Genomic DNA, 24070 nt, shown 5'->3' with positions numbered 1-24070 from the left:
CCTATAACTTAGTTTAGGACATAGTTTAGTTTGTCTTTGTTGACCTCCTTCCTCTTATTTTAATTTTAATTTTATTATAATTTTGGATGATTGATCGTGCTCCAAACTGGGGATGATCAATCGTCGGGTTTGGACGATCGATCATTTCTGTACAGAGGCGAATTTCTTTATTTTTCAAGTTGCTCCAATTATAATCTTCACTTTGTATCTCCCCTTAAAACGTAGAATTGGATGTTGGGTCATGGAAGAACATTTCATATTCCAGAAAAGTCACATCCTGATATAACCATTATTTTGTGCATTTTTATTATCTTTATCTTAGATTCTTGCTATTAAAAAACCCTAGCGTCCCTAGTAAATGGCATCACGTCTTTTCTCAACTCTTTCTCGCGTCTCCAACATTCCCTTCCTTCATTGTTGCTGCACTCTGATAGGAGTATCGCTAGAACGTGGCTGAAAGTTGGAATCCCCTCAATTACCCTATTCTCTACTCTGCTTCTCTCATTGCCTCCCTTCCTCCACCAAATTTATCCATCCCCATCCTCTACTGTTGTTGGTGAGAGTTAGAGTTTTCTCAATAAGAATGAGATTTGCATCGTTGGGCAATTGGGTGGGTTGAAGAATGGTGAGGTTGAATTCAGTTTTCTACTCTTCTCCAAAAGCCTTTTTGAGAAAGAGGTTGAAGATTGAGGTACATACCCAATTTTTAGTGTAATTTTGTTGTATATCTATCAGAATCTCTAGTGGGAAGCAAAGATTTGTCATGGCCTAAAATCAGTGTAGAATCAAATGAAAGAGTTTTTGTGACTGTTGGGTCTTTTGATTTTCTTCAATTATTAGTTTTTTTAATTTTTATTTTTCTTAAAGTCTAACATTGTTATTTTAGGATTAAGTCGGATGCTAGGTGTCAAAAAAATTAAGATAGTGAGAGGGAGGGACAAACAAAAACATGGACAGAGAATCTTAACTCCTTTTGGATCTAAATATATACCCCCAAATTTCAACCAAATCTTTTGTTATTTTTCTTCGAAATATATTGAATTTGTCTTAATCCAAGACCCATTTGTTCTGATACTAGATATAGAAAACAACAATTGAAACACAACCCCACAATAGATTAACTAACCAGTCAAGCAAACGCACAAAAATCTCACACACCAATTAAAGATAAAACAAGGAAGAGATGAACTAGAGCAAAAAAGAAGTGATAACTTTCATTAATTGTTCAGACAAAATACAAAGAGGCAGCAGCACCTATAAAAGAAGGGTTGTGCAACAAAAGAAGAGAAAGAAGCCTAGAATCTTCAGAATTTCAATCAACAATTTATCTCTTGAGAACTCAAAAGTAGCTGATTAAGCCTATAAGTTTTACAACAATAATTAAAAACATTAAAGTGGACTTGGGCGTAAAGTGTGCTTCATACATTTCATTTGATCTCTCCAATTCTATTTTCTTTTCATTTTTTGTCAGACCTATTTTCTTTTAAAACTAAGCATTCATAAAGCAAGGGCAAAATAAGACATGGTAATGAGCTCCCAAAAAAAAAAAACATGATTAATAGGGAAACTAAACAGATGTGCTCATAAACCTATCACTATTGCCTTTTTGTTTTTTTGTTTTTTTTCCTTTGAAAAAAGAGGTGCAAATATATATATATATATATATATATATATATATATATCATCAATTCACATAAAGAAAAAGGAAAAAAAAAACAAGAAGGAAGGTCACGTGATGAGTCACATGGCCGGGTTCATTGCGCACCATAAAGCCAGGCGCTCACCACTCGCCCTCCTCTGCCTCGGTTTCTCCCGCCATGCTCTCCGTCTTCCTCCCCTCCTCCTAAATTCCAAGCGTACTGTTACCTTACCCCATTACTCAATGACATTTTTATGTGTCCCAAATTTCCACGAAATCCCTTTGTTATTTTTCTTCGAAATCTATTGAATTTCTCTCAATCCAAGACCCATTTGTTCTGCGCAGCATGTCCATCTGCAGGTAGGTGTATCAGTAGATTTTACATTTTCTCAATCTAATTATGCATTTCCTCTGGGTGTTTTCTTCTTTCTTCTCCACAAAATGGTTTCTTTGTTCTGATATAGGGTCTCTGGAATAATGGCTTTTTGTTTCTCTCTAAACATTAAAATCATTTTTTTCTGGATCGGGGTTGATTTGATGTCTAATTCCGAATTTTTCGTAGTTCAAGTATTATTTTCTACAAGAAGGGTTAAAAGCTATCATTTCAATTTATTAATTGTAATATGTTTTGGGTTCAGTTGATTAAGGGTTTTTGTTTACTGAGCAATGAGGTAGAACAATCATTTGTGGGAAAGAAAACTAACCACTAGGGTTTCATTTTAAAATTCAATTCTGTACTTGAAAGTTTGTTAAATAGAGCATATATATCTATATTTACAGTGCAAAAATTCAGGCCCAATAACGATAAATATGGCTGCCTGCTGTTCTTTGGAGGATCATCTGACAAGATTCAAGAATGTCTGAATTTGTTATTTCTTCTTTTTATAGGATACAAGGCCCTATTCAGTTCATAGAGACTATTATCGGATGATGGGTTCACAGGATCCTGTTCTGGCGGCTGACAAGGCTAATGTAACGGAGGCCTCAGTGCGCGGGTAAGTTGTTCAGATCTTAATTTTGACACGAGCTCATAAGCGTTGTTGTGACTGCTAGAAACTTTCTATTATCGTGATTGGATGTTGTAATGCTTGGCATATTTTAACTAAAGGCTGGGTGTTCATGTGTACTTTGGAACAGTAAAGCTTGTCCTACTTTAGAAACTTGATGATGCAAAATAGGGTAAGATATGGAAAAGGAGTTGCAAATTGAATATTTAGAAATGGGGTTTCTGAAGGAATGATGAAAAAGATACAGGGTGCGTACATTATGTTGTGGAACCAGTATAAGTTTTGTCCCTGTCGAATTCTACTGAACTTTGGGGAATGTTGGATGTGCTGCCCACTAGTTATTTGTTTCGGCCGATCCTGAATTAGAAAATAGATGTAACTAGTGATGGATGCTTCTTGGAATAGAATTTACTCAGCCAAAGTTTATGGTATCTGTGTGAAGGAACCTATGATTGATAGACGTGCATTATCAAGGTTAATAGTAGTGTTGACAGGTAGCCTTTCTAACTGGTTAGAGGATTCAAAATTAGGTGCAAATCTTGACAGAAGTGTTCATTTAAGCTCTATTATGAACAAATAATTTGATTCACTGTTGATAAAGCTGATTTATTTCAGATAAATCTTGTTCTGATGTGGTAATACTGTTAAAAAAAAATTATAATAAAAAAAAGCGCCACCTGTACTTTATTGATTTTGAACTTCATACTTCTCATGCTTTATAAAAGATTTTAGAGGGTCTTCCAACAGAATTTCCCCTGGCTCATTATCAACTTTGTGAAGTCGTTTAGAATAATGATGTACCACGTCCAAGTGGCTTAACATGACTGTTTATTTTAGGATGAAAAATCACTCAGATTTCTTGGATAGGTGTTTAGAAAGCTGTTTGATGTGCAGGGCTTGTCCTAGAAAAATTAGTTAGAGAATCCACAAGGCTGAGAGTGAGAAATATAAGCGTGAGCATTTTAGCAAGCTTTTTCTTGAGCTGGCTGATGCTCTCAGTAAGTTGCCTTTTATTTATGAGAAGTTCACCATGTCTCTCTTAATGTAATCAATTTTTGATATTGTTGGAATTTTAGAAAGTGTGTGATGAGCGTTTTAGATTGTAGGGTGATTGTGAGTGGTGTTGCTATGATACCATTGTTGGTTTATGTGGTGAAAGGGTTTAGGACAATAGGCAATAGTCGAAATAAAGTGATTTTATTACATTGGAGGAGAATAGTACATAGGTGTAGGCTAATTGGCCTTCTTCGTAGCCTATTGGCTTATTGGCCTTCTTTCTTGCTTATATAGGCTTATTGGCCTCCTCAACATGGCCTAGTTTGGGTAGCTCTTGGCTCCCACATAGATTGGGAGTTTATTTGTTCACCCCACATTTCATTGTAGATTGCTGCCTATTTATAGATGATTGTTTGCCGACTCAGTCTTGGTCTTGCTCTAGAGATTTCTTCCACCGCCATACTTTAGCCATTCACTTGTCACCTTTTTCTAGAATATTTTACCATATTCATTTTGTTTTGCCACCATGCAACTTCTTTATTGTGAGCTCTTGACTTTTCTAGAACTTTGTAGAACAAAGGAGCATTAGTTTTTCAACAGATATGATGGCGGGTCATTCTTAATTTGAGTCGACTCTTGCACAGAACTAAATCAGCTGAACAATTGAAAGGCCTCTATATGTTGTGTGAAGCTACTAGACTGTTAAAAGTACTTGCTCGGTCAGATTCAGTACTTACGGAAGGAGAATGCGTCCCCTGTTGTCTGAATCTAGCTATGTATAAGGCACTTTACAAATTTCTTTTCCCCCAAATGTTTTGCTACTGTCATTTGTGTAGAAGATTCGAAAAATATACTTAATTCTGTAGCTATTTAGCTAAAACCCTAGTGGTTAGTTTTGGATCATTCCTTATGCATCAGTATTCAGTAGGTTAGGGCTGATTTATAACAACAACAAAAACGTAGGGTAGAGAGGAAACTTGTGCATTGATTTAATAGTGCATCTTTTTAATGAATCATATTTTCATGCAAGTTGTTTGAAAATTGAACAGATGACCCATGCATGAGAAGAATGAGATCAGAGAGGAGGATAATTCTGCTGACGATCACCAATGGCTTACTTATTGGATTTAATTTGCTCTTTTTACGCTGTTTGAATTGATAACCATTGCCAAAGCCATTGAGGGTAATTCCTTTTCTTTTTCAAAATGTAGTTCCTATGTTTTATTTCACTTATTTATATATGGGTTTGCACCGAATGTGATTTTTCGAAAGGTATATTGGTTGTATAAAATTGATTCATAAAATTTTAGCGTGAATTTTTCATTTTGCTGTTGTTTAACTTGCAAAAAAAACAACACACACACACACACACACACACACACACGGGGCTGGTGAGGTTTTTTTTAAAATAAATTATTGATTCTTCGTTTTGTTTCAGCAATAAATTATTGGTAGCAATAAATTGTAATTGCAGGAAAGAAAATCTTTAATCTACTGTTGCCATGAAATCTTTGATATACAGAATAAAATAACACCATGAAATGAACCACACGCCGCTCCCACTATAGTTCTAAATGCCTGTAAAGCAGCTCCAAGAACCCACGAAAATGTGTTGTAACACCACGATCCACATCCTCCATAGAACCAGCAGCCAAACCATGTTGATGATAATGATGATTCAGATTCCTTAGGTACCTAAGAAGATCCACCACATCCCCCCGGTAATTTACACGGGGTTTTATTTTTTTGATGCGGAGGAGTTTCTTCTTTTTTTTTGATGCGGAGGAGTTTCTATGGTTATAAACACCCAACATAAAGTTATCCATGTTATTAAGGGTTGATGTAGAGTTCCAGGATTTGAAATTATTAAAAGCGGATAATGCCAAAGCGCAGCGGACTCTTGGAGAAGTAATTTGACCATTCCTCATAGCTTCATAATGATCAAAGAGACACATCCTTTCATCAGCTTTTAACAAAAACGGATGATCCACCACTTTTTTAACAAATTTATCATATCTGAAAAGACAAAAAGAACATCCTATAAGAAATGAAGTAAAAAAGAAAAAGATCAAATAAAATAAAAGAGATAGACAACTCACTCGAAATTCAAAGTCTTAGCTTGGTTGACAAAATCAAAGAAGTGTTGACATTCCAGCCAACTTCTTTTGCCCCCCCGCTAGTATCGATTCGAACCAGTTGTCCAACATCCCTAAAAGGTCCGTAATATCTTCTTTCTTCTTATTCTCACGGTCTACATCAGTATTAAACTCATCCAAATCTCCCTTAATGTTAATTACCTTCAGACATTTGCCAATAAATACATAATTACTCTCCGAACCCAACCCACCATGATATAAACCCTTAGAATGTATGCGACCTACGCCGTTGATCAACTCTCTACAAACAATACAAAGAATTTATGTCAAATAAAATTAAAACAAACAAAACTATAACCAATAATTTTAACAAAAATTACCAACTACGTACCTTATAGAAACACGCCAAAATTCGTTAAGACGACCACCATTGCCAGTCTTGATAGGTAGTTTAAGCTCATCATAATAACCATAATTTCTCTTCACCAGATTCGTCCAATTTTTAAGATTGTGGTCGAAGCGATCATAACATATAGTCCAGATTCCGTTCTTCATGTCTGCATTATTAGGCAAGTAACGAAAGAAGTTCTGCTTTTGTCGGGAGAACAAATAAGTCCACGGCTTTAAAACAACACCATCATTAGCTGCAGCAGTCCTTAGAAATATTTTTTTTTGCATCTTCCCGAGAAACTTTTACAAACACCACATTTATCCGTGCCCCCCCGCGACGATTAAAAGATAAATGCAAATGCCCCTTGTACAATTCTTGAGAAATTTTTCTTAAATTAAACTTGAAACTGTAATAACAAAGCCTAGAACCAATGACCTTGTGCCTTGAATTATTTTCATTATGCAACCGTGGAACAAAGTTAGATAACTCTGTCTGGTCATCCATTTTACTGAAAAGAATTCTTACGGATGAAAGTAATCTGCAAGAAAAGATAGAAACAAACAAACATTTAATAAAAGACATTGCATCTTCTCCAGCAAACACAGTACACATTGCAATGCACTTTAGCCTTCCAAATCATTCAACATCTTTTAAAAAGTATACTTGTAAGAACAAACAGTATCCTTAGAAAACACTTGACCTCAAAAAGAATAGTAAGGTAAAAAATAAAATTTCAAAAAAAAAAACAGCAGTGTACATCCTAAGAAAACTAAGATGCACAACTCTAACCAAATAGAAACAATACTACTACAATGTTCAAAAGAAAAGAAAACAAAAACAAAAACAAAAACAAAAATATGACTGAGAAAGCATGAGATGAGGTAACCTTTGATTATCTTGGACAATGAAGCAAAAACGATGGAGTCAGAGAGATCAAGTCCGCGAGCACCTTTGATTAATGAGAGTGAAGCAATAAAATCAAAGAAGAAGGTCAATTAAATAGGGCTTTGAACTAAACGACTTCCTCAATTGGCCCTAAAACCCAATCTCACCAGTAAACCCCAAAAAAACCATAAAAAGGGTAATAAGTAAACAAACAGGTAACACTAGGAATTTTAAAACGGGAAATCAAATAGAGTAAAGCGGTCATACACCTACACCTACTAAAATAGAAAAGTAAGTTTCCTGTTTTCTCTCCCAAAAAAAAAAACAAAAACAAAAAAGAGTTTCCCGTGTTTTATTTGGCTAAAAATAAAAAAGCTTCCTGTTTCTTCCTTCATAAAAATAATATTTAATAAAAGTTTCCTGCTTGTTCCTTAAAATAAAAATATTTTTTTTAAAAAAGTTTCCTGCTCCTATCAAGATTAATTAGGCCATTATTTGAATACATGACTTTACGGATGAATGAAAGAGCATATTGATCAATTGAATTAATTCCAGGCTTTAGCTTATATTTCATACCCACAACCAACCCTAAATTCCCTTTTGCCTCAATTTAGCATTCAAGATTATGGCCGCAGCAGCCTCCAGTCAAGACCATGTCTTGACGATGGCATCACTCCAGGATGAGCTCCTGGGTAAGATATCGAAGATCCAGAAATCTCTGCCCAAGATATTGGAGATGGAGAACTCTCTGAGCGAACTGGGACAGATATGGGAGATGGAGAAATCGTTGGGCGAACTGGGCAAGATATCAAAGATGGAGAAATCTCTAGCCGCGCTGAAGAAATTAATATCGGAGAAGCTTGACCTACTACGCCCCGTCAGTCGCAAACATGGGGCCGTTCGTCCTTACCCAAGGTCAGTGCATGGCTTACTAGTGGATTTCGTCTTCTTCATTTTTGTTTCCCATTTGCATCGCTGTTTTTTTATATATATTATATAATATAAAATATTTATCTTGCTATGTTGATTGTATACCTTTGGCTCATTCATTAATTCTCTCTAGGTCTGGAAGTTTTTTGGAAAGATTAATTTGACTTGTTTTGTATATCTCTCTTCTCTGTCCAGCTTGCCCATGGTTGAGAATGCATCAACGACGGTAAATCAGGGGGAAGATAGATCTTTGTTTTTAATGGTAAATTTCATTAGGGGCAAATACACTGATGCCATATATGAAGTTAAATTCAGATTTGGAGGAGAAGTTGATGATATGGGTGCACGAGTAGCACGTGTAGCCAAGTTCAGTGGTTCCACCCATTTGGGTGCAAGGATTTTCGACCGCTCCCAACTATATGTGTTTTCAATGGAGGGTTGGGATAAACCTTGCGTTAAGTCATTTGGAGGGTATATCTTTGATACGAAAACTAGGGCATTAGATCACTTAACACCTTCTACCGTACAGTTTAAGCAACATGGAACAGTTGTGTCGGCATATGGCACACTTTATTTTCTTGAAGCCAAAACGGACTTCGTACAAGGCCCAGCCTTATTCTTTGGGAAATACAACCCTGATAAGAGGGATTGGGTGCAAATGCCTTCGTTTCCATTTTCTCACAGTTTTCGTATGGGGGTAATTGGTTATGCCGTTGGTTTTGGCGTTATTTTGTATATATTGTCCGACTTGCACGGAAACTTTGATGTCCTTGCTTTTCATGTGGGTAGAAAGAATTGGAAACGAGTGGAAATTGGCACTTGTACTCTTTTCCGAGGGAGGGCCGTGATTGTAGGCAAGACTATCTATGCCTTACATATGTTTCAGGTGGGGGCGATCATAGCATACTCCTTGGAGATTAAAGAAGATGATGAGGGTGGTATTGAATATTCACTAGTCCAGCTATCTGAATTAAACGGCCTTGACATTGCAGATCCGGCATCACAATTTGATGGACTTGTAACCGACCATTTGGTTCATCTGGGAAACCAAGACTTCGTTCATTTTAAGACTGGCACTAACGAAGAATGTGATAAGGTGCAAGATCTTTGTATCACCACGTTTCAAATTGTTCAAGAAGGAAGAAGACAAATGATCGAGACCTTACATTCAACTGTTCTTCCTGTGAAAATCGTTGCTTGTAATTGGTTCACACTTACGCTCGGCTTTACTCCGTAAGTTTTCTTCACATTTCTCGTGTTTTCATCAATAACATTAATCTATACGTTGGATTTTATTGTTTACGATGATTACGACTCTCAGAGAATGCGGGGATTATGAACCCGAAGAAGGTAAGAGTGCAGCTAACATGAAGCAGCCAAAACAAGAAGATGACACCACTTTGGATGAGAATTCTTTGATGCATGAGGTATAAGAAATGTGTTTACATGAAATTGATTTTTTTTTCTTTCTTTAATGACCATGAATCAAGAGACTCAATTGTTTGCATGCCTATAAGTGTTTTTATTAGCATTTGGATCTAGTTTCTCACATAATATAATTGGGTTTTGCAGGAAGAAGCCAAACATGAAGTAGCCTTAATGCATCATGAAAAAGGAAACCAGAAAAAACCCAAGAATGCAAGCGGAATAATTAAAAACAAAAGAAAAAGAAAAAGCGGATGGAAGGAGGGATTACATGTAACCAAAAAGAAGAAGTGGGATTACAGGTAGACTGTAATCTTGACTCTTTGATTAGATAGTATGGAGGCATTTTACTGCCATCTTGGCCCCCTTATTGGTTGTTATCTTTTTTTCACAGTTGATATTGCTATCTTTTGTTTTTGTTAAGGATATTTGAATTAATGATCCAATTTATGTTAAGGATTCAATTTAATTAATCAAACTTTCTTTATCATGAGTGATATGATACATCTCATTTGATCTCTCTAGTTCTATTTTCTTTTAAAACATTCACAAAACTAGTGCGAAAATAAGACATGGTATGTGATGTGTGTTGCCTTTTGCGTTGCATAGAAGAATGAAGATGTATGCACAGGTTTCATCTTGGCTACTCAAGAAAATGACATTATAAAAAGTTCATACGTATGTCTCCCAAGTCCTCCCAACCAATAAGCCTTTGTTGTAATAAAAGGGACCAGTACTTATTTGCAAATGAGGATTATTTGACTAAAAGACAGCCCATGACAAAATAAAATAAAATAAAATCATTTATAGGGAACTAAACAGATGTGCTAATAATCCTATCACTATGTCTATAATTTTTTTTCTTTGAAAAAAAAGGAAGGAACTAATATAATTTATAATAATCAATTCACTACTAGCATGTAATGTAATATGAACGTCCTAACATTTTTAACCAAAAACAAAAAAGTCCTAACATAAAAGCAGACATGAGCTTGAATCACTCTACACCCGAGTTTGAATCACCCTTACCGTAGTTTAGATTATATTAAAGTAGAATATCGTCTTTTAAAAAAAAGGTAAAAAATCACTTTTTGTCGTTCTGGTTTTCCACTTTTACCACTAAGGTCCATGTTATTTCAATTTGGTCACTTTGACCCTTGTGGTTTTCAAGTCCAAAAAATTCAAGGACAATTGATTGTTCTACCTCATTGCTCAATAAACAAAAAGAGCACAACATTAACCACCTTAGCTGACCACTTTATGTGGCAGTTGATGTGTCATGTCATGTCAATTAATGAATGTTGTCACGTGTATTCTATTTTATTTATTTATTATATTTTCAATAATCCTTAAAAAGCGGATGGAAGGAGGGATTACATGTAACCAAAAAAAAGAAGGTGGGATTACAGGTAGTAGAAAACAACATGTAATGTGAGTACTTGAGGAGCAGAGCTGGGAATCCGTACATCTTTGATTAGATATTATCGAGGCATTTTACTGCCATCTTTTGTTCACTGTTGATATTGCTATATTTTATTTTTGTTAAGGATATTGAATTAATAATCTTTGTTTGCTATATATAATTATCATGGTTCAGTTTGTTGCTGCACAAACTGATGAAGGTAGAGTTCAATTTCGTTCCAGTACAGGCAATATATATTAGTTATTGGTTTTAGAAGGTTTGGGATCTTGATCATGTGGTTTCTGTTGGTTCTATCTTGCTTCACCGTCTTCTCACTTAGACTAATGCCTTAATTAGCATTTGTTAGCTAAAATTCTGTTTATTTCAATAATTAACTAGCCTCTTCGCATGCGCTTCCGTACTTGTAAGAGGCCTTTTTTATAAATTGTTAAATTTTTTTTGGAATTAAAAATGATAATGGGTAGTTGTGATCCATAAAAATATGATCAATTATCTAATTTTTCTTTTAATTTTAATTTTTTTTTGTTATGAAAAAGTGTGAATTTTACCATATTATCCTCATTTAATTACTAATTTTAATTCTCAATGTTTGCATTAACTAATAGCATTTTCTGGTATTCTGAATGTTTCACAATTCTCTGCCTTTTGCTTTATATATATAGATACACATGAAAAGGAAATAGTCTGAATGTTAATAGAAATTTAAATTGTTTCCTTTATATATACTGAATACTGGTATGTATTACCTGAGGAAAAGAAATCCTTTGAAGCCATCATTGGTCTTCTTTAGTGGAAGACACGGCTTGAATTACTGTTAACCAAAAAAGATGAGGGGTATTTTTGGTAGAAATCAACTGCATACACGACTGAAGAGGTTAGAAACCAACTATAGCAGAGACTAAAGAATGAAGAGGTCTCACTCTCAAAATATGGGTATTTTTGGTAGTTAAAATATGATGTACTTAGTTAATTTTACATTTTAATTTAAATATTATGATATACTTAAATCATAGAGTGTACTCAGTTAATTTTAGGGTTCCTTTAACAAGACCCAATTGAAATTCCAAAATTTAATATTATAACCATTCCCAACTATCCATCTCATTTCCTGAAATAAAATAGGTCGAAATTTTAAAATGCTTATCCAGACTCGCAAATATAATTGGGTTTTGCAATTGCTTTATAAAAAGAAGAATAATTTTCCATCCCAATTTAGCTAGGGAAGCATTGTTAACCAATTGTAGTTTTCTTAATCCAAGCCAACCAAGCTTTTTAGCTTTTTTTTTTTTTTTTTTTGGTCGAACCAAGCATTATTAGCTAGGGAAGATACTTATATGGTCTTTCGGTTGTAAATAGTATTTCATGCAATAGGCGGCATTTTAGTAGAAGTCCACAAAAGAAGTTCCTTGCCCAAGTTTCCATTCTATTAACTAGCCCCTTTGCACAAGAGTGAGCATGTGTCAATTGGTTTTTTGATTTTATTTTTAGAATTAAGAAAATATAATATGGGTAGTTTTTTTTTTTTTTTTTTTGTCAAAACGCTGGAGAATGATATTAATAACGAAGGTGAAGGTTTACATCAAAGGTAAGAAAATTAAACAACCAATCAGTTCCTAAATGATCCCAAACATAATTACCCCTTGCTTAGAGACAAAACCAAAAGTGGGCATGAGGATCTAGGAGCAAACACAAAGAAACCCGAGAAAGAGAAACCACCAATGCACGATATCAAAGACAATCCTCAGTGAGTCCATACCATTAAGCATAAAGATACCCTTTTGAGAATCCGACTCCACAATAATGTCTGTGAGATGAAAATTAGCACACTCATGAGTGCATGGCGAATAGCTAGAAGTTCCATCATAAGAGCGGAGGAACCATGAAGATCTCCTGTCCACCCGCACATAGCAAAAACCAAGGAATCCGGATGACCCCAACACCCCACCCATAGCGGACCATGCGGCATCACATTTACTTTAAGAAGACCCGCGGAGGTTTGCACTAGCAGGAAGCGGGCTTTGGAGATGAAGGTCCTGTTTAGCGGAATTCACTAACCTGAGCAGAAGGAGAACGACCTCGGTGGGTCACCGCACACCATCAAAGACGCTAAGTTCACGGCTTTCCATTCACCACGACCTAAAACAAACCACCAATAGCCTCGCCGCATGCTCGGATGAGTTGAGCGTTGTCATCATATGTTGCCAAGTAGAAATAAAATCATCACCCGCTAACTTGCTCACGTCAAGTTGAAGAGGCAAACCGAAGGCACGGGCAAAATCACATTCAAAAAATATGAGCCCAGTTTCATCCTGAAGCCACAAAGCCACATTCGGTGCGGTACACGCCTGCGCAAATTTTGCCTCACTGCAAGAAAGTTGGAGCAACCACGCCAAATGAAAGCTTTGAGCTTGGGAGGTGCATCCACATGCCAAACGACTTAACTGCAGATTGAGGGAGCTACTGCTGCTTCACCCGCTCCCTTCATTCACCATTCCGTTGTAGGTGAAGCGCTAATTCATAACCTGACGAGCGAGTACCGACCATGCATGCTGAAATGCCAAATTAGCTTATGGACAGCCCCACTGCATAGGGATACTTAAGATGTGGCTGGCCTCTTCCGAACAAAACACCGATTTATCACATCTTTTTCCAAGTTTTGGAGAGGATCAATGAGTTCATGGACCATGGAGGGAAGGTCGATGTCGCGAGAGAGTTCGAAGGTGTAAGGTTGGAAGCCACGGATCATTTACAAGCGCCATCTCCTATACAATCCGGACTAGGCGCCTAGAAGAATACCTTTCCATCCCGGAGGATGATTTTGAGAGGTATGAGGAAAGACGCCTGACAAAATATTTGTCATGGAGCAAGCGAGCAAGCAAAGAGCTCTGTTAAGCAAAACGCCAACCAATCATAAGTAAAGCCATATTGAAACATGGAGATCACGGAAGCCCAAACACCGCCTTTTGAGTGAGATAGTTTTGTCCAGCTAGCCCAATGAATGCCGTTTTTGTCGTGTGGGACTTCCACCAAAACCTAGCCATGGCGACTTCAATTTCCTTGCATAGTGTCCTGACTTAAAACAAGACATGGTATAAAGGCATGGCCATAGACCTTAATGAGGACCTCTTTACTGGTGAAAGGAATTGTTCGGCCCACCATGGAGCTTGCCATCTAGCTTACGACGGACCTCCTCAAAAACTTTTCTTTTAGACGTACCAAAATCTGCCATAATGCCTAGATATTTTCCAAATTCTTACGGCCTTTAATGGATCTGCTCCATTTGTAGACGCTGAGAAGAGCAAAGGCACTATAGAAGATAGAACTCTTATCAAAGTTGACGTTTTGTCCAGAACCGCTTCATAACACTGTAAAATGTTTAAAACACACTCAGCTTCCCTGGCATTAGCATTGCAAAATAGGATGAGTCATCAGCAAATAAGAGATGGCTAATGCTAACCCCATCCCTTCGTAGTTGGAACCCATGTAGAGCTTGTCTCGCCTCATGCGCTTTAATGAGAGAAGTAAGCCCTTCTGCACAAATGAGAAATAGAAAGGGAGATAAAGGGTCTCCCTGCCTCAAACCCCTCGAGGGAGTAATTTTGCCAATTGGAGCACCATTGATTATAAAGGGTAGTTATGTTCTATAAAAATAGGGCATATTATCTGATTTTGTTTTTAATTTTAATTTTTTTAATATGAAAAATGTGAATTTACCATATTATCCTCATTTAATTAATAATTTTAATTCTTAATGTTTGAATTAACCAATGGTATTTTCTGGTATTTTGAATGTTTCACCATTCTCTACCTTTTGCTTTATATATATAGATAGATAACATTTTCTGGTATTTTCTGGGAATTTCGGTGTCGTTGCTAGCTTTTCATGTGGGTAGAAAGGATTGGAATCGAGTGAAACTGGACACTTATGTTTATTGTGCCCCTCCTTTTCAAGGGAGGGCCATGGTTGTAGGCGACACTATCTATGCCTTATATGGGGAGGCAAAGTTTATAGCATTCTCCTTTAGTATGGACAAAGGTGATTATGGTGGTATTGCATATTCCCTAGGCCAAATTTTTATATCGCAAGGCCTTGAGTTCACGCGTCCGGAGCTACCGTGGTTTAATGATATAACACAATATTTGGTTTATTTGGGGAATCATGACTTTTTCCATGTCCAAACTGGATGGTGCGATTCACATCTCAAGGTTCAATATCTTACTATCACCATGTTTCAAATTGTTGTTGGAGAAGGAGGAAGATGTATGATCAAAACCATACATTCAAGTGTTCATTATGTGGATATCAAGGGCTCTGAATGGTTTGAACTTCTTTTCTATTTCACACCGTAAGTTTCCTTCAGGTTTCTTGTGTCTTCATCAATAACATTTTATTTTGTTGTGTTTTGTATGTAACAAGGTTTCTCATTATTTTGACTCAGTGAGTGCGGGGATTATGAACCCATAAAAGAGGAGAGTATGACTAGTATGAATCAGTCAAAACAAGAAGAAATAACCTTGCCAGGAAGCTGGAAATAGAAGCCATGCAGCATGATGAAGCTAAAGATGTCCCAATCGGTTATTAGGTACTAAAAAATTGTCCTCTAGTAATAGTATGGCTGGTGGAATGATTCTAGCTTGGAATGACAATAATGTTCAAGTTGGTATTCACTACATGAATGATTGTTTCTTATTACCCTATGTGTTTGATTTGATTCTGGGATTGGGTTGACTTTTTTGTTGTTGGCTTTACATATGTATCCTCGAAAAGATGAACAAATTCTTATTTGGGACATTTTATTGGGGTAAAGTAACTGGGAACAAATTATTTATACGTATATATCCTTTCTATACAGGAAAAATTAGATGAATCTAATGTTGTCACTTGATTGATGCATGTTGAACTTGAAGACTGTACTGGACTCATTGCAGTAGATTCTTTTACCTGGACTAATAATCAACAATTGGAAAACCGTATTTGGGAGAAATGATGAAATTGTTTGATTTCATTGGTACATCGGTACCCTCAGACGAAGCCATTGATTTCATACAGCAGCCTAAAAAATTTGAAATCGTTTGAGCCATTTTATGTGGCACCCAATCAAATTTTACCCAGGCAGAGAACATAAGGGGGCTGATCATCGGATAACTTTTTTCTGAAGAAGTTTATCTTAAATTCATCTTCGTGCAAGGAAACTCTATTTGAACTGCTGTCCAATCTGCCACAGAATACCTACTCACGATCTGAATCTCAGAATGGATCATATACTGCGCAGTATTGCACACTTGTTAAAGACTTAATATGGTTGAATATAACATAAAAAGTACAGCCCCATAACATAAAGGAATTAAATAAGTAAGGCAGCCACAAACTTTTCCTTACTAGAAAAATATGTATAATATCAGCTCATATGACATTACAGCCGTTCCCATGCCATAGTTATTGCTCCCACCTGTCACTACGCCACCTCAGCAGCTGGGACTGGAACTGCCTCTGCACCTGGTACTCCCCAACCTTGTCTATCTCTGAATAAATTTCAATGACTTAAACATGTTTCCGAGACTTCAACATACATGTTTGGCAGCGGCAAGGAGTTTCACAGTTATCTCTGACAATATAAAAAAAGGAAAAAAAATCTTATTTATTTGTTGCTAAAATTCAGGTTCTTAAGCAGCAGATTCTTGGGTCAGATGATGACTGATAATGTTGTCGCCCAGGTTGTTGCTGCACAAACTGATGAATGTAGAGTTCAATTTCGTTTCCTGTACAGGCAATATATATTAGTTATTGGTTTTAGAAGGTTTGGGATCTTGATCATGTGGTTTCTAAAGACTGAATTAGAGGATTCAAAATAAGGTGCAAATCTTGAACAAAGAATTTGATTCCCTGTTTATAAAGCGGATTTATTTCAGAAAAATCTCGTTCTGATGTGGTAATACTGTTTAAATTTTTTTTTTAAAAAAAAGCCACATGTACTTTATTTATTTTGAACTTCATACTGCTCATGCGTTATAAAAGATTTTAGAGAGGGTCTTCCAACAGAATTTCTTCTGGCCATTGTCAACTGTGTGAAGTCATTTAGGATAATGGATGTAACACATTCAAATGGCTTAACATGACTGTTTATTAGGATGAAAAATCATTCAGATTTTAGCGAGATTTTTGTTGAGCTGGCGGATGCTCTCAGTAAGTTGCCTTTTATTTATGAGAAGTTCATGACTCTCTTATTGTAGTCATTTTTTGATATGATGGGGGTCATTCTTATGTGGTAATACTGAATCGATTTTCAGAAAGCGAAATTAAGAAGAAAAAAAAAAACATACCCCCCGCTGGTCCTTTATGTATTTTGAACTTTATACTCCTTTATGATTGCACTAATGGCATTAATATGATCATGCTTTATAAGAGGTTTTAGAGGGTCTTCCAAGTCCAACAGCATTTCCTCTAGGAATTATCAAATTGTGTGACGTTAGAATAATGGATGTGACCCATCTAGACCTGGCAAATGTGTCGTGTGCTGCGGGTTTTGGGTCGTGTTCGTGTCAAACCCGACCCGTTATGACTAATGAGTTGTTTTTTCGCTCGTTTCAGGCGCTTCACCCATTTCAATACTAAACTATATTTGATAACAATTTCTAGTGCTCACATGTACTTGTATTAATATTGCAGTTGCCAAACAAGTTCTTAAACTAATATTGTACACCAAATCTTTAATCTACTTATGCAATGAAATCTTTGATATACAAAATAAAATAACACCTTCGACCAAAAAAAATAACAATATAAAATAACACCATGAAACGAACCACACAGCCTCCCACTATAATTCTAAATGCCTGTAAAGCAGCTCCAAAAACCCACGAAAATGTGTTGTAACACCACGTTCCACATCCTCCAGAGAACCAGCAGCCAAACCATGTTTATGATAATGATGATTCAGATTCCTGAGGTACCTAAGAAGACTGCTCACAGTCCCAGAGTAATTTGCTTTCTTTTTTTGTTGTTTTTTTGTTGATGCGGAGTGGTTATAAACACCCAACATAAAGCCATCCATGTTATTAACGGTTGAAGTAGAGTTCCAGGATTTGAAATTATCAAAAGCGGATAATGCCAAAGCGAAATTGACACGTTGAGCAGTAGTTGGACAATTCCTCGTAGTGTCATAATGATCAAAGAGACGCATCCTTTGATCAGCTTTTAACAAAAACGGATGACCCAGCACTTTTTTGACAAATACATCACAGCTGAAAAGACAAAAAGAACATCCAATAAGAAATAAAGTAAAAAAGATAAAGATAAAACAAAACAAAAGAGATAGACAACTCACCTGAAATTCTCAATCTTAGCATGGTTGACAAAATCAAAGAAGTGTTGACATTCCGGCCAACTTTCGTTTCCCCCCCGCTAGTATCGATTCGAACCAGTTGTCCAACATCCATAAAAGGTCCATAATATCTTCTTTCTTCTGCGCCTCACATTGTTCAACAGTTAACTTATCTAAAGATCCCTTAATATTAATTATCTTCAGACTTTTGCAAATAAATACGTAATTACTCCGTGAACCCAACCCACCATGATATAACCCCTCTTTATGTATGTTACATACACCATCAATCAACTTCCTACAAACAATACGAAGAATTTATGTCAAATACAATTTAAACAAAACTATAATTAATAATTTTAACAAAATCTAACCAACTACCTTATAGAATCACACCAAAATTCGTTAAGACGATCATCGCTAGTCTTGATAGGTAGTTTAAGACTATCATTATAAGCAATTCCCTTAGGCTTTGGCTTCACCAGATTTGTCCAATGTTTAAGATTGAGTTCGAAGCTATCATAACATAGAACCCAAATTCCCTTCCTCAAAGTCGTCAAACTCCTTTTGTTTGGAGAACAAATACGTCCACGGCCGTAAAACAACACCATCATTAGCTGCAGCAGTCCTTTGAAATATTGTTTCTGCATCTTCTTGAGCAACTTTTACAAACACCACATTTATCGGTGGCCCGTGAGGATCAAAAGATAAATGCAAATGCCCCTCATACAATTCTTCAGAAATTCTATGATTAAACTTGAAACTGTAATAACAAAGCCTAGAACCAATGACCTTGTGCTTTGAATTATTTTCATGATGCAACTTTCGAACATAGTCAGATAATTCTCTCTGGTCATCCATTTTACCGATAAGAATTCTCAGCAATGAAAATAATCTGCAAGAAAAGATAGAAACAAACAAGCAGTTAATAAAACACATTGCATCTTCTCCAGCAACTTTTAAACGGGAAAGTAAATAGAATAAAGCGGTCAATACACCTACACCTACTAAATTAGAAATGTAAGTCGTACATATATATACCATACGCATATTCAAAACAACTATAAGTTTTCATCACTTCAAGATTAATTACGACGTTATATAAATACATCACTTCACGGATGAATGAAGGCAAATTCATATCTTGAATAAAACTCCCGTCTGCCGCGGCATCCCAAACCCTAAATTCCCTTTGCCTCAATTTAGCATTCCAATATTATGGCCGCTGCCGTTAACTTCACCTCCAGTCAAGACCATGCCTTGACGATGGCATCACGCCAGGATGAGCTCCTGGGTAAGATATCGAAGATCCAGAAATCTCTGCCCAAGATATCGGAGATGGAGAACTCTCTGAGCGAACTGGGACAGATATGGGAGATGGAGAAATCGTTGGGCGAACTGGGCAAGATATCGGAGATGGAGAAATCTCTGGCTGCGCTGAAGAAATTAATATCGGAGGAGCTTGGCCTGCTACGCCCCTTCAGTCGCAAACATGGGGCCGTTCGTACTTACCCAAGGTCAGTGCATGGCTTACTAGTGGATTTCATCTTCTTAATTTTTGTTTCCCATTTGCATCGCTGTTTTTTTGTTTTATATATTATATAATATAAAATGTTTACCTGCTATGTAGATTGTGTAGCTTTGGCTTCATTCATTAATTCTCTCTGGGTCTGGAAGTTGTCTGGAAAGATTAACTTGACTTCTTTTGTATATCTCTCTTCTGTGTCCAGCTTGCCCATGGTAGAGAATGCATCAACGACAGTAAATCAAGGGGAAGATAGATCTTTGTTTTTAATGGTAACTTTCACAGGGGGCAACACTGCTGCCGTATATGAAGTTAAATTCAAATTTGGAGGAGAAGTTGAAGATATGGGCGGAGGAGGACCACTTGAACCAGTAGCCACGTTCAGTTCTTCTTCCTATTTGGGTGCAAGGATTTTTGACCGCTCTCAACTGTATGTGTTTTCGGAGGAGGGTTGGGATAAACCTTGCGTTAGGTCATTTGGAGGGTATATCTTTGATACGAAAACTAGGGCATTAGATCGCTTAACACCTTCTATTCGTACAGTTTAAGCAGCATGGAACAGTTGTGTCGGCATATGGCACACTTTATTTTCTTGAAGCCAAAACGGAATTCGTAGAAGGTTCAGCCTTATACTTCGGGAAATATAACCATGATAAGAAAGATTGGGTGCAAATGCCTCGGTTTCCATTTTCTCATACATTTACTATGGGGGTAATTGGTTATGCAGTTGGTTATGGCATTATTTTGTTTATATTGTCTGACTTGCACGGAAACTTTGATGTCGTTGCTTTTCATGTGGGTAGACAGAATTGGAAACGAGTGGAAATTGGCACTTGTATTCCTTTCCGAGGGAGGGCCATGATTGTAGGCAAGACTATCTATGCCTTACATATGTTTCAGACAGAGGCAATCATAGCATACTCCTTGGAGATGAAAGAAGATGATGACGGTGATATTGCATATTCACTAGTCCAGCTATGTAAATTGAACGGCCTTGAGATTGCGGATCCGCCATTGGAATTTGATGAACTTGTGACTGACTATTTGGTTCATCTGGGGAACCAAGACTTTGTTCATGTTAAGACTGCCACTAACGAAGAATGTGATGACGTTCAACATCTTTGTATCACCACGTTTCAAATTGTTCAAGAAGGAAGAAGACATATGATCGAGACCTTACATTCAATTGTTCTTCCTGTGAAAATCGAGGATTGTAATTGGTTCTTGCTTACGTTCGGCTTTACTCCGTAAGTTTTCTTCACATTTCTTGTGTTCTCATCAATAACATTAATTTGTATGTTAGATTTTGTTGTTTACGATGATTATGGCTCCCAGAGAGTGCAGGGATTATGAACCCGTAGAAGGGAAGAGTGCAGCAAGCGTGAAGCAGCCAAAACAAGAAGATGAAACCACTTTGGATGAGAATTCTTTGATTCACGAGGTAAAAGATGTGTTTACATGAAATCTTTTTATTTTTATTTTTCTTTAATGACCATGAATCAAGAGACTCAATTGTTTGCATGTCTATAAGTGTTTTTATTAGCCTCGGGTCTAGTTTCTCACGTAATATAATTGGGTTTTGCAGAAAGAAGTCAAACATGAAATAGCCTTCATGCAGCATGAAAAAGCCAGCCAGAATAATCACAAGGACGCAAACGGAATAATTGAAAACAAAAGACAAAAAGACAAAAAGAAAATGCTTTTGAAAGGAGGGATTACAGGTAGTAGAAAACAAGCTGTGATGTAAGTACCTGAGGAGCAGAGCAGGGCAAAGTCTTTGACAATAGATATTATTGAGGCATTTTACTGCCATCTAGGCCCTTATTGGACTGTTATCTTTTGTACACAATTGATATTGCTATTTTTTGTTTTTGTTAAGGATATTGAATTAATGTTCCTTGTTTACTATATATAATTATCATGGTTCAGTGTGTTGCTGCACAAACTGATGAATGTAAAGTTAAATTTCGTTATCCAGTATATTAGCCATTGGTTGTGGAAGGTTTGGGATCTTGATCATGTGGTTTCTGTTTGTTCTATCTTGCTTCACCGTCTTCTCACTTTGGCTAATGCCTAAATTAGCATTTGTTAGCTAAAATTCTGTTTATTTCAGTAATAGAAATTTTAATTATTTCCTTTATATATACTGAATAATGGTATGTATTACCTGAGGAAAAGAATTCCTTTGAAGCCATCATTATTGGTCTGTCTTTAGTGGAAGACACGGCTTGAATTACCGTTAACCAGAAAAGATGACGGCAAAGACCCAATCTCACCAGTAAACCCCTTCTTCAATTGGCCCTAATACCCAATCTCACCAGTAAACCCCAAAAAATCATTAAAAGGATAACAAATAAACAAACAGGTAACACTAGAAAAGTAAGTCGTACATCTAAATACCACACGCATATTAAAAAAAAATTATAAGTTTCCTATTTTCTCTCAACCAAAAAAAAAAAAAGTTTCCTGTGTTTTATTTGATCAACAATAAAAAGGTTCCTGTTTCTTCCTTGATTAAAATAATATTAATAAAAGTTTCCTGATTCTTCCTTAAAAATATATTTTTTTATAAAAAGTTTCCTGCTCCTATCAAGATTAATTAGGTCATTATATGAATACATGACTTTACGGATGAATGGAAAGCATATTGATCAATTGAATTAATTCCACGCTTTAGCTTATATTTCATACCCACAACCAACCCTAAATTCCCTTGTGCCTCAGTTTAGCATTCCAATATCATGGCCGCTGAGCTCACCTCGGGTCAAGACCATGCCTTGACGATGGCTTCATGCCAGGATGAGCTCCTTGCCAAGACATCGAAGATCAAGAAATCTATGCGCAAGATATGGGCGATGGAGAAGTCTCTGCGCGAACTAGGGGAGAACGAGAAATATCTAGCTGCGCTTTTGGCCCAGAAAATCCAACTAATCGATTTGAAGAAATTAATTTCGAAGGAGCTTCACCTATTACTCTGCAGTAGGGCCGACAGTAGCAAACATGGGTCAGTGCATAGCTTAATAGTGGATTTCATCTTCTTAATTTTTGTTCCTCACTTTTTTTAAATTAAAAAAAAATTATATTTAACATAAAATGTTTAACTTGCTATGTGTGTATATATGCTTACAAAAGTAGATTGTGTAGCATTAATTCTCTCTAGGCCGGAAGTGGTTTGGAAAGAATATGAACTTGACTTGTTTTGTATATCTATCTTCTCTGTCCTGCTTGCTCGTGGTTGAGAATGCATCAACGACGATATCAGGGGGAAGATAGATCTTTGTTTTTAATGGTAACTTTCCTTAGGGGCAAATACATTGATGCCATATATGAAGTGATCAAAATTCAAATTTGGAGGAGAAGTTGATGATATTGGTGCACGAGTAGCACGTGTAGCCAAGTTTAGTGGTTCTACCCATTTGGGTGCAAGGCTTTTCGACCGCTCCCAACTATATGTGTTTTCAGATTAGGGGTGGGATAAACCTTGCGTTGATTCATTTGGAGGGTATATATCTGATACAAAAACTAGGGCATTAGATTGCTTAACACCTTCTACCGTACAGTTTAAGCAACATGGAACAATTGTGTCGGCATATGGCACACTTTATTTTCTTGAAACCGAAACGGAATTCATACAAGCTTCAGGCTTATTCTTTGGGAAATATAACCATGATAAGAAGGATTGGGTGCAAATGCCTTCGTTTCCATTTTCTTATAAGTTTACTATGGGGGTGTTGAGGCCCAAAAATCCAAGGGGCTAAGCCCAAATTAATTCTTGGCCCAACACAGATAAGAGAGTACAAAAAAGGCTTAATCAGAACAAAAGAGAATTTGTAGGACCCGCTAATACAAGCTACCAGCCACGTGTCATGCCAAGCAAGCACATACAAAGGGGCCAAGAGCATGCCAACATTACAAGACCACTCTCACATATCTCTTCGGTGTTACTTGGCCCAATTATAAGTCTATCACGGCATAATAAAACGCGAGCACAAATAGAGGCATCATGCAAGAAAAGGAATTATTCTAATTCCAAGCCGTGCCACTAGCTTAAGTGCGCCCAAGCCACAAAATTAATAGGGGCTTACTGAGAAGGTTGTGGTATGAAAGGGAACAAACAATCACAAGGCTCATTGAGGGTTCGGGGAACGCAAGTTTCAAGCCACTTGGGGGCATTGAAACTCAAGCCCGTTTCTAGAACCCAAATACATGGTTAGCATGAGAGAAAGGGAAAATAGTCCAAAACTTTAGGAAATCACCTAGTAGCCCAGCCCACATCAATAAAATGCTTAAAAGAATAAAGCTGTTTCCAGCAGGCTGACGAAACCTATTGCACGCTGGAAGCAACAAGCCAAAAGACCTAATACCATGTGTACAAGCCCAGCCCAGCAACTTGCTAAAGTCTGGCGCTAAGTCCCATTCCTGTTAGAACTC

At 36.7% G+C, this 24070-nt stretch overlaps 2 protein-coding genes and 1 long non-coding RNA gene across 3 annotated transcripts; all 3 read left to right on the top strand.

The window, feature by feature from the left end:
• Nucleotides 1-1787: 1787 nt before the first annotated feature.
• LOC103338383 (uncharacterized) lies at nt 1788-4965 on the top strand. Its single transcript, XR_016128463.1, has 3 exons — nt 1788-1999; nt 2528-2634; nt 4692-4965. It is a non-coding gene; the product is annotated as an uncharacterized LOC103338383 (long non-coding RNA).
• A 1858-nt stretch (nt 4966-6823) lies between these two features.
• LOC103338382 (uncharacterized) lies at nt 6824-9834 on the top strand. The gene is made up of 4 exons (XM_008241580.3): nt 6824-7929; nt 8140-9177; nt 9266-9371; nt 9517-9834. The coding sequence occupies exons 1-4, from the start codon at nt 7640-7642 to the stop codon at nt 9673-9675; spliced, it is 1593 nt and encodes a 530-aa protein (XP_008239802.3). The 5' UTR covers nt 6824-7639; the 3' UTR covers nt 9676-9834.
• Nucleotides 9835-19274: 9440 nt separating this feature from the next.
• LOC103344006 (uncharacterized) lies at nt 19275-21603 on the top strand. The gene is made up of 4 exons (XM_089055697.1): nt 19275-19631; nt 19845-20886; nt 20975-21080; nt 21225-21603. Exons 2-4 carry the CDS (start codon nt 20312-20314, stop codon nt 21384-21386), a joined length of 843 nt encoding a protein of 280 aa, XP_088911823.1. The 5' UTR covers nt 19275-19631; nt 19845-20311; the 3' UTR covers nt 21387-21603.
• Nucleotides 21604-24070: the final 2467 nt, after the last annotated feature.

This window comes from Prunus mume, linkage group LG7, assembly GCF_029339155.1.
Source record: "Prunus mume cultivar Tortuosa linkage group LG7, ASM2933915v1, whole genome shotgun sequence".
Taxonomy (NCBI): Eukaryota; Viridiplantae; Streptophyta; class Magnoliopsida; order Rosales; family Rosaceae; genus Prunus; species Prunus mume.
The sequence above is the reverse complement of the archived record's forward strand: the minus strand, read 5'-3'. Positions and strand labels throughout refer to the sequence as shown.

What these genes read in the sequence shown, in the direction of transcription:
- LOC103338382 (XM_008241580.3), top strand. Translation starts at nt 7,640, where the DNA reads ATGGCCGCAGCAGCCTCCAGTCAAGACCATGTCTTGACGATGGCATCA. An exon ending in GCCGTTCGTCCTTACCCAAG is followed by an intron (nt 7,930 to 8,139) that starts GTCAGTGCATGG and finishes TTCTCTGTCCAG; the next exon opens with CTTGCCCATGGTTGAGAATG. An exon ending in CTTACGCTCGGCTTTACTCC is followed by an intron (nt 9,178 to 9,265) that starts GTAAGTTTTCTT and finishes TACGACTCTCAG; the next exon opens with AGAATGCGGGGATTATGAAC.
- LOC103344006 (XM_089055697.1), top strand. Translation starts at nt 20,312, where the DNA reads ATGCCTCGGTTTCCATTTTCTCATACATTTACTATGGGGGTAATTGGT. An exon ending in CTTACGTTCGGCTTTACTCC is followed by an intron (nt 20,887 to 20,974) that starts GTAAGTTTTCTT and finishes TATGGCTCCCAG; the next exon opens with AGAGTGCAGGGATTATGAAC. An exon ending in AGAATTCTTTGATTCACGAG is followed by an intron (nt 21,081 to 21,224) that starts GTAAAAGATGTG and finishes TGGGTTTTGCAG; the next exon opens with AAAGAAGTCAAACATGAAAT.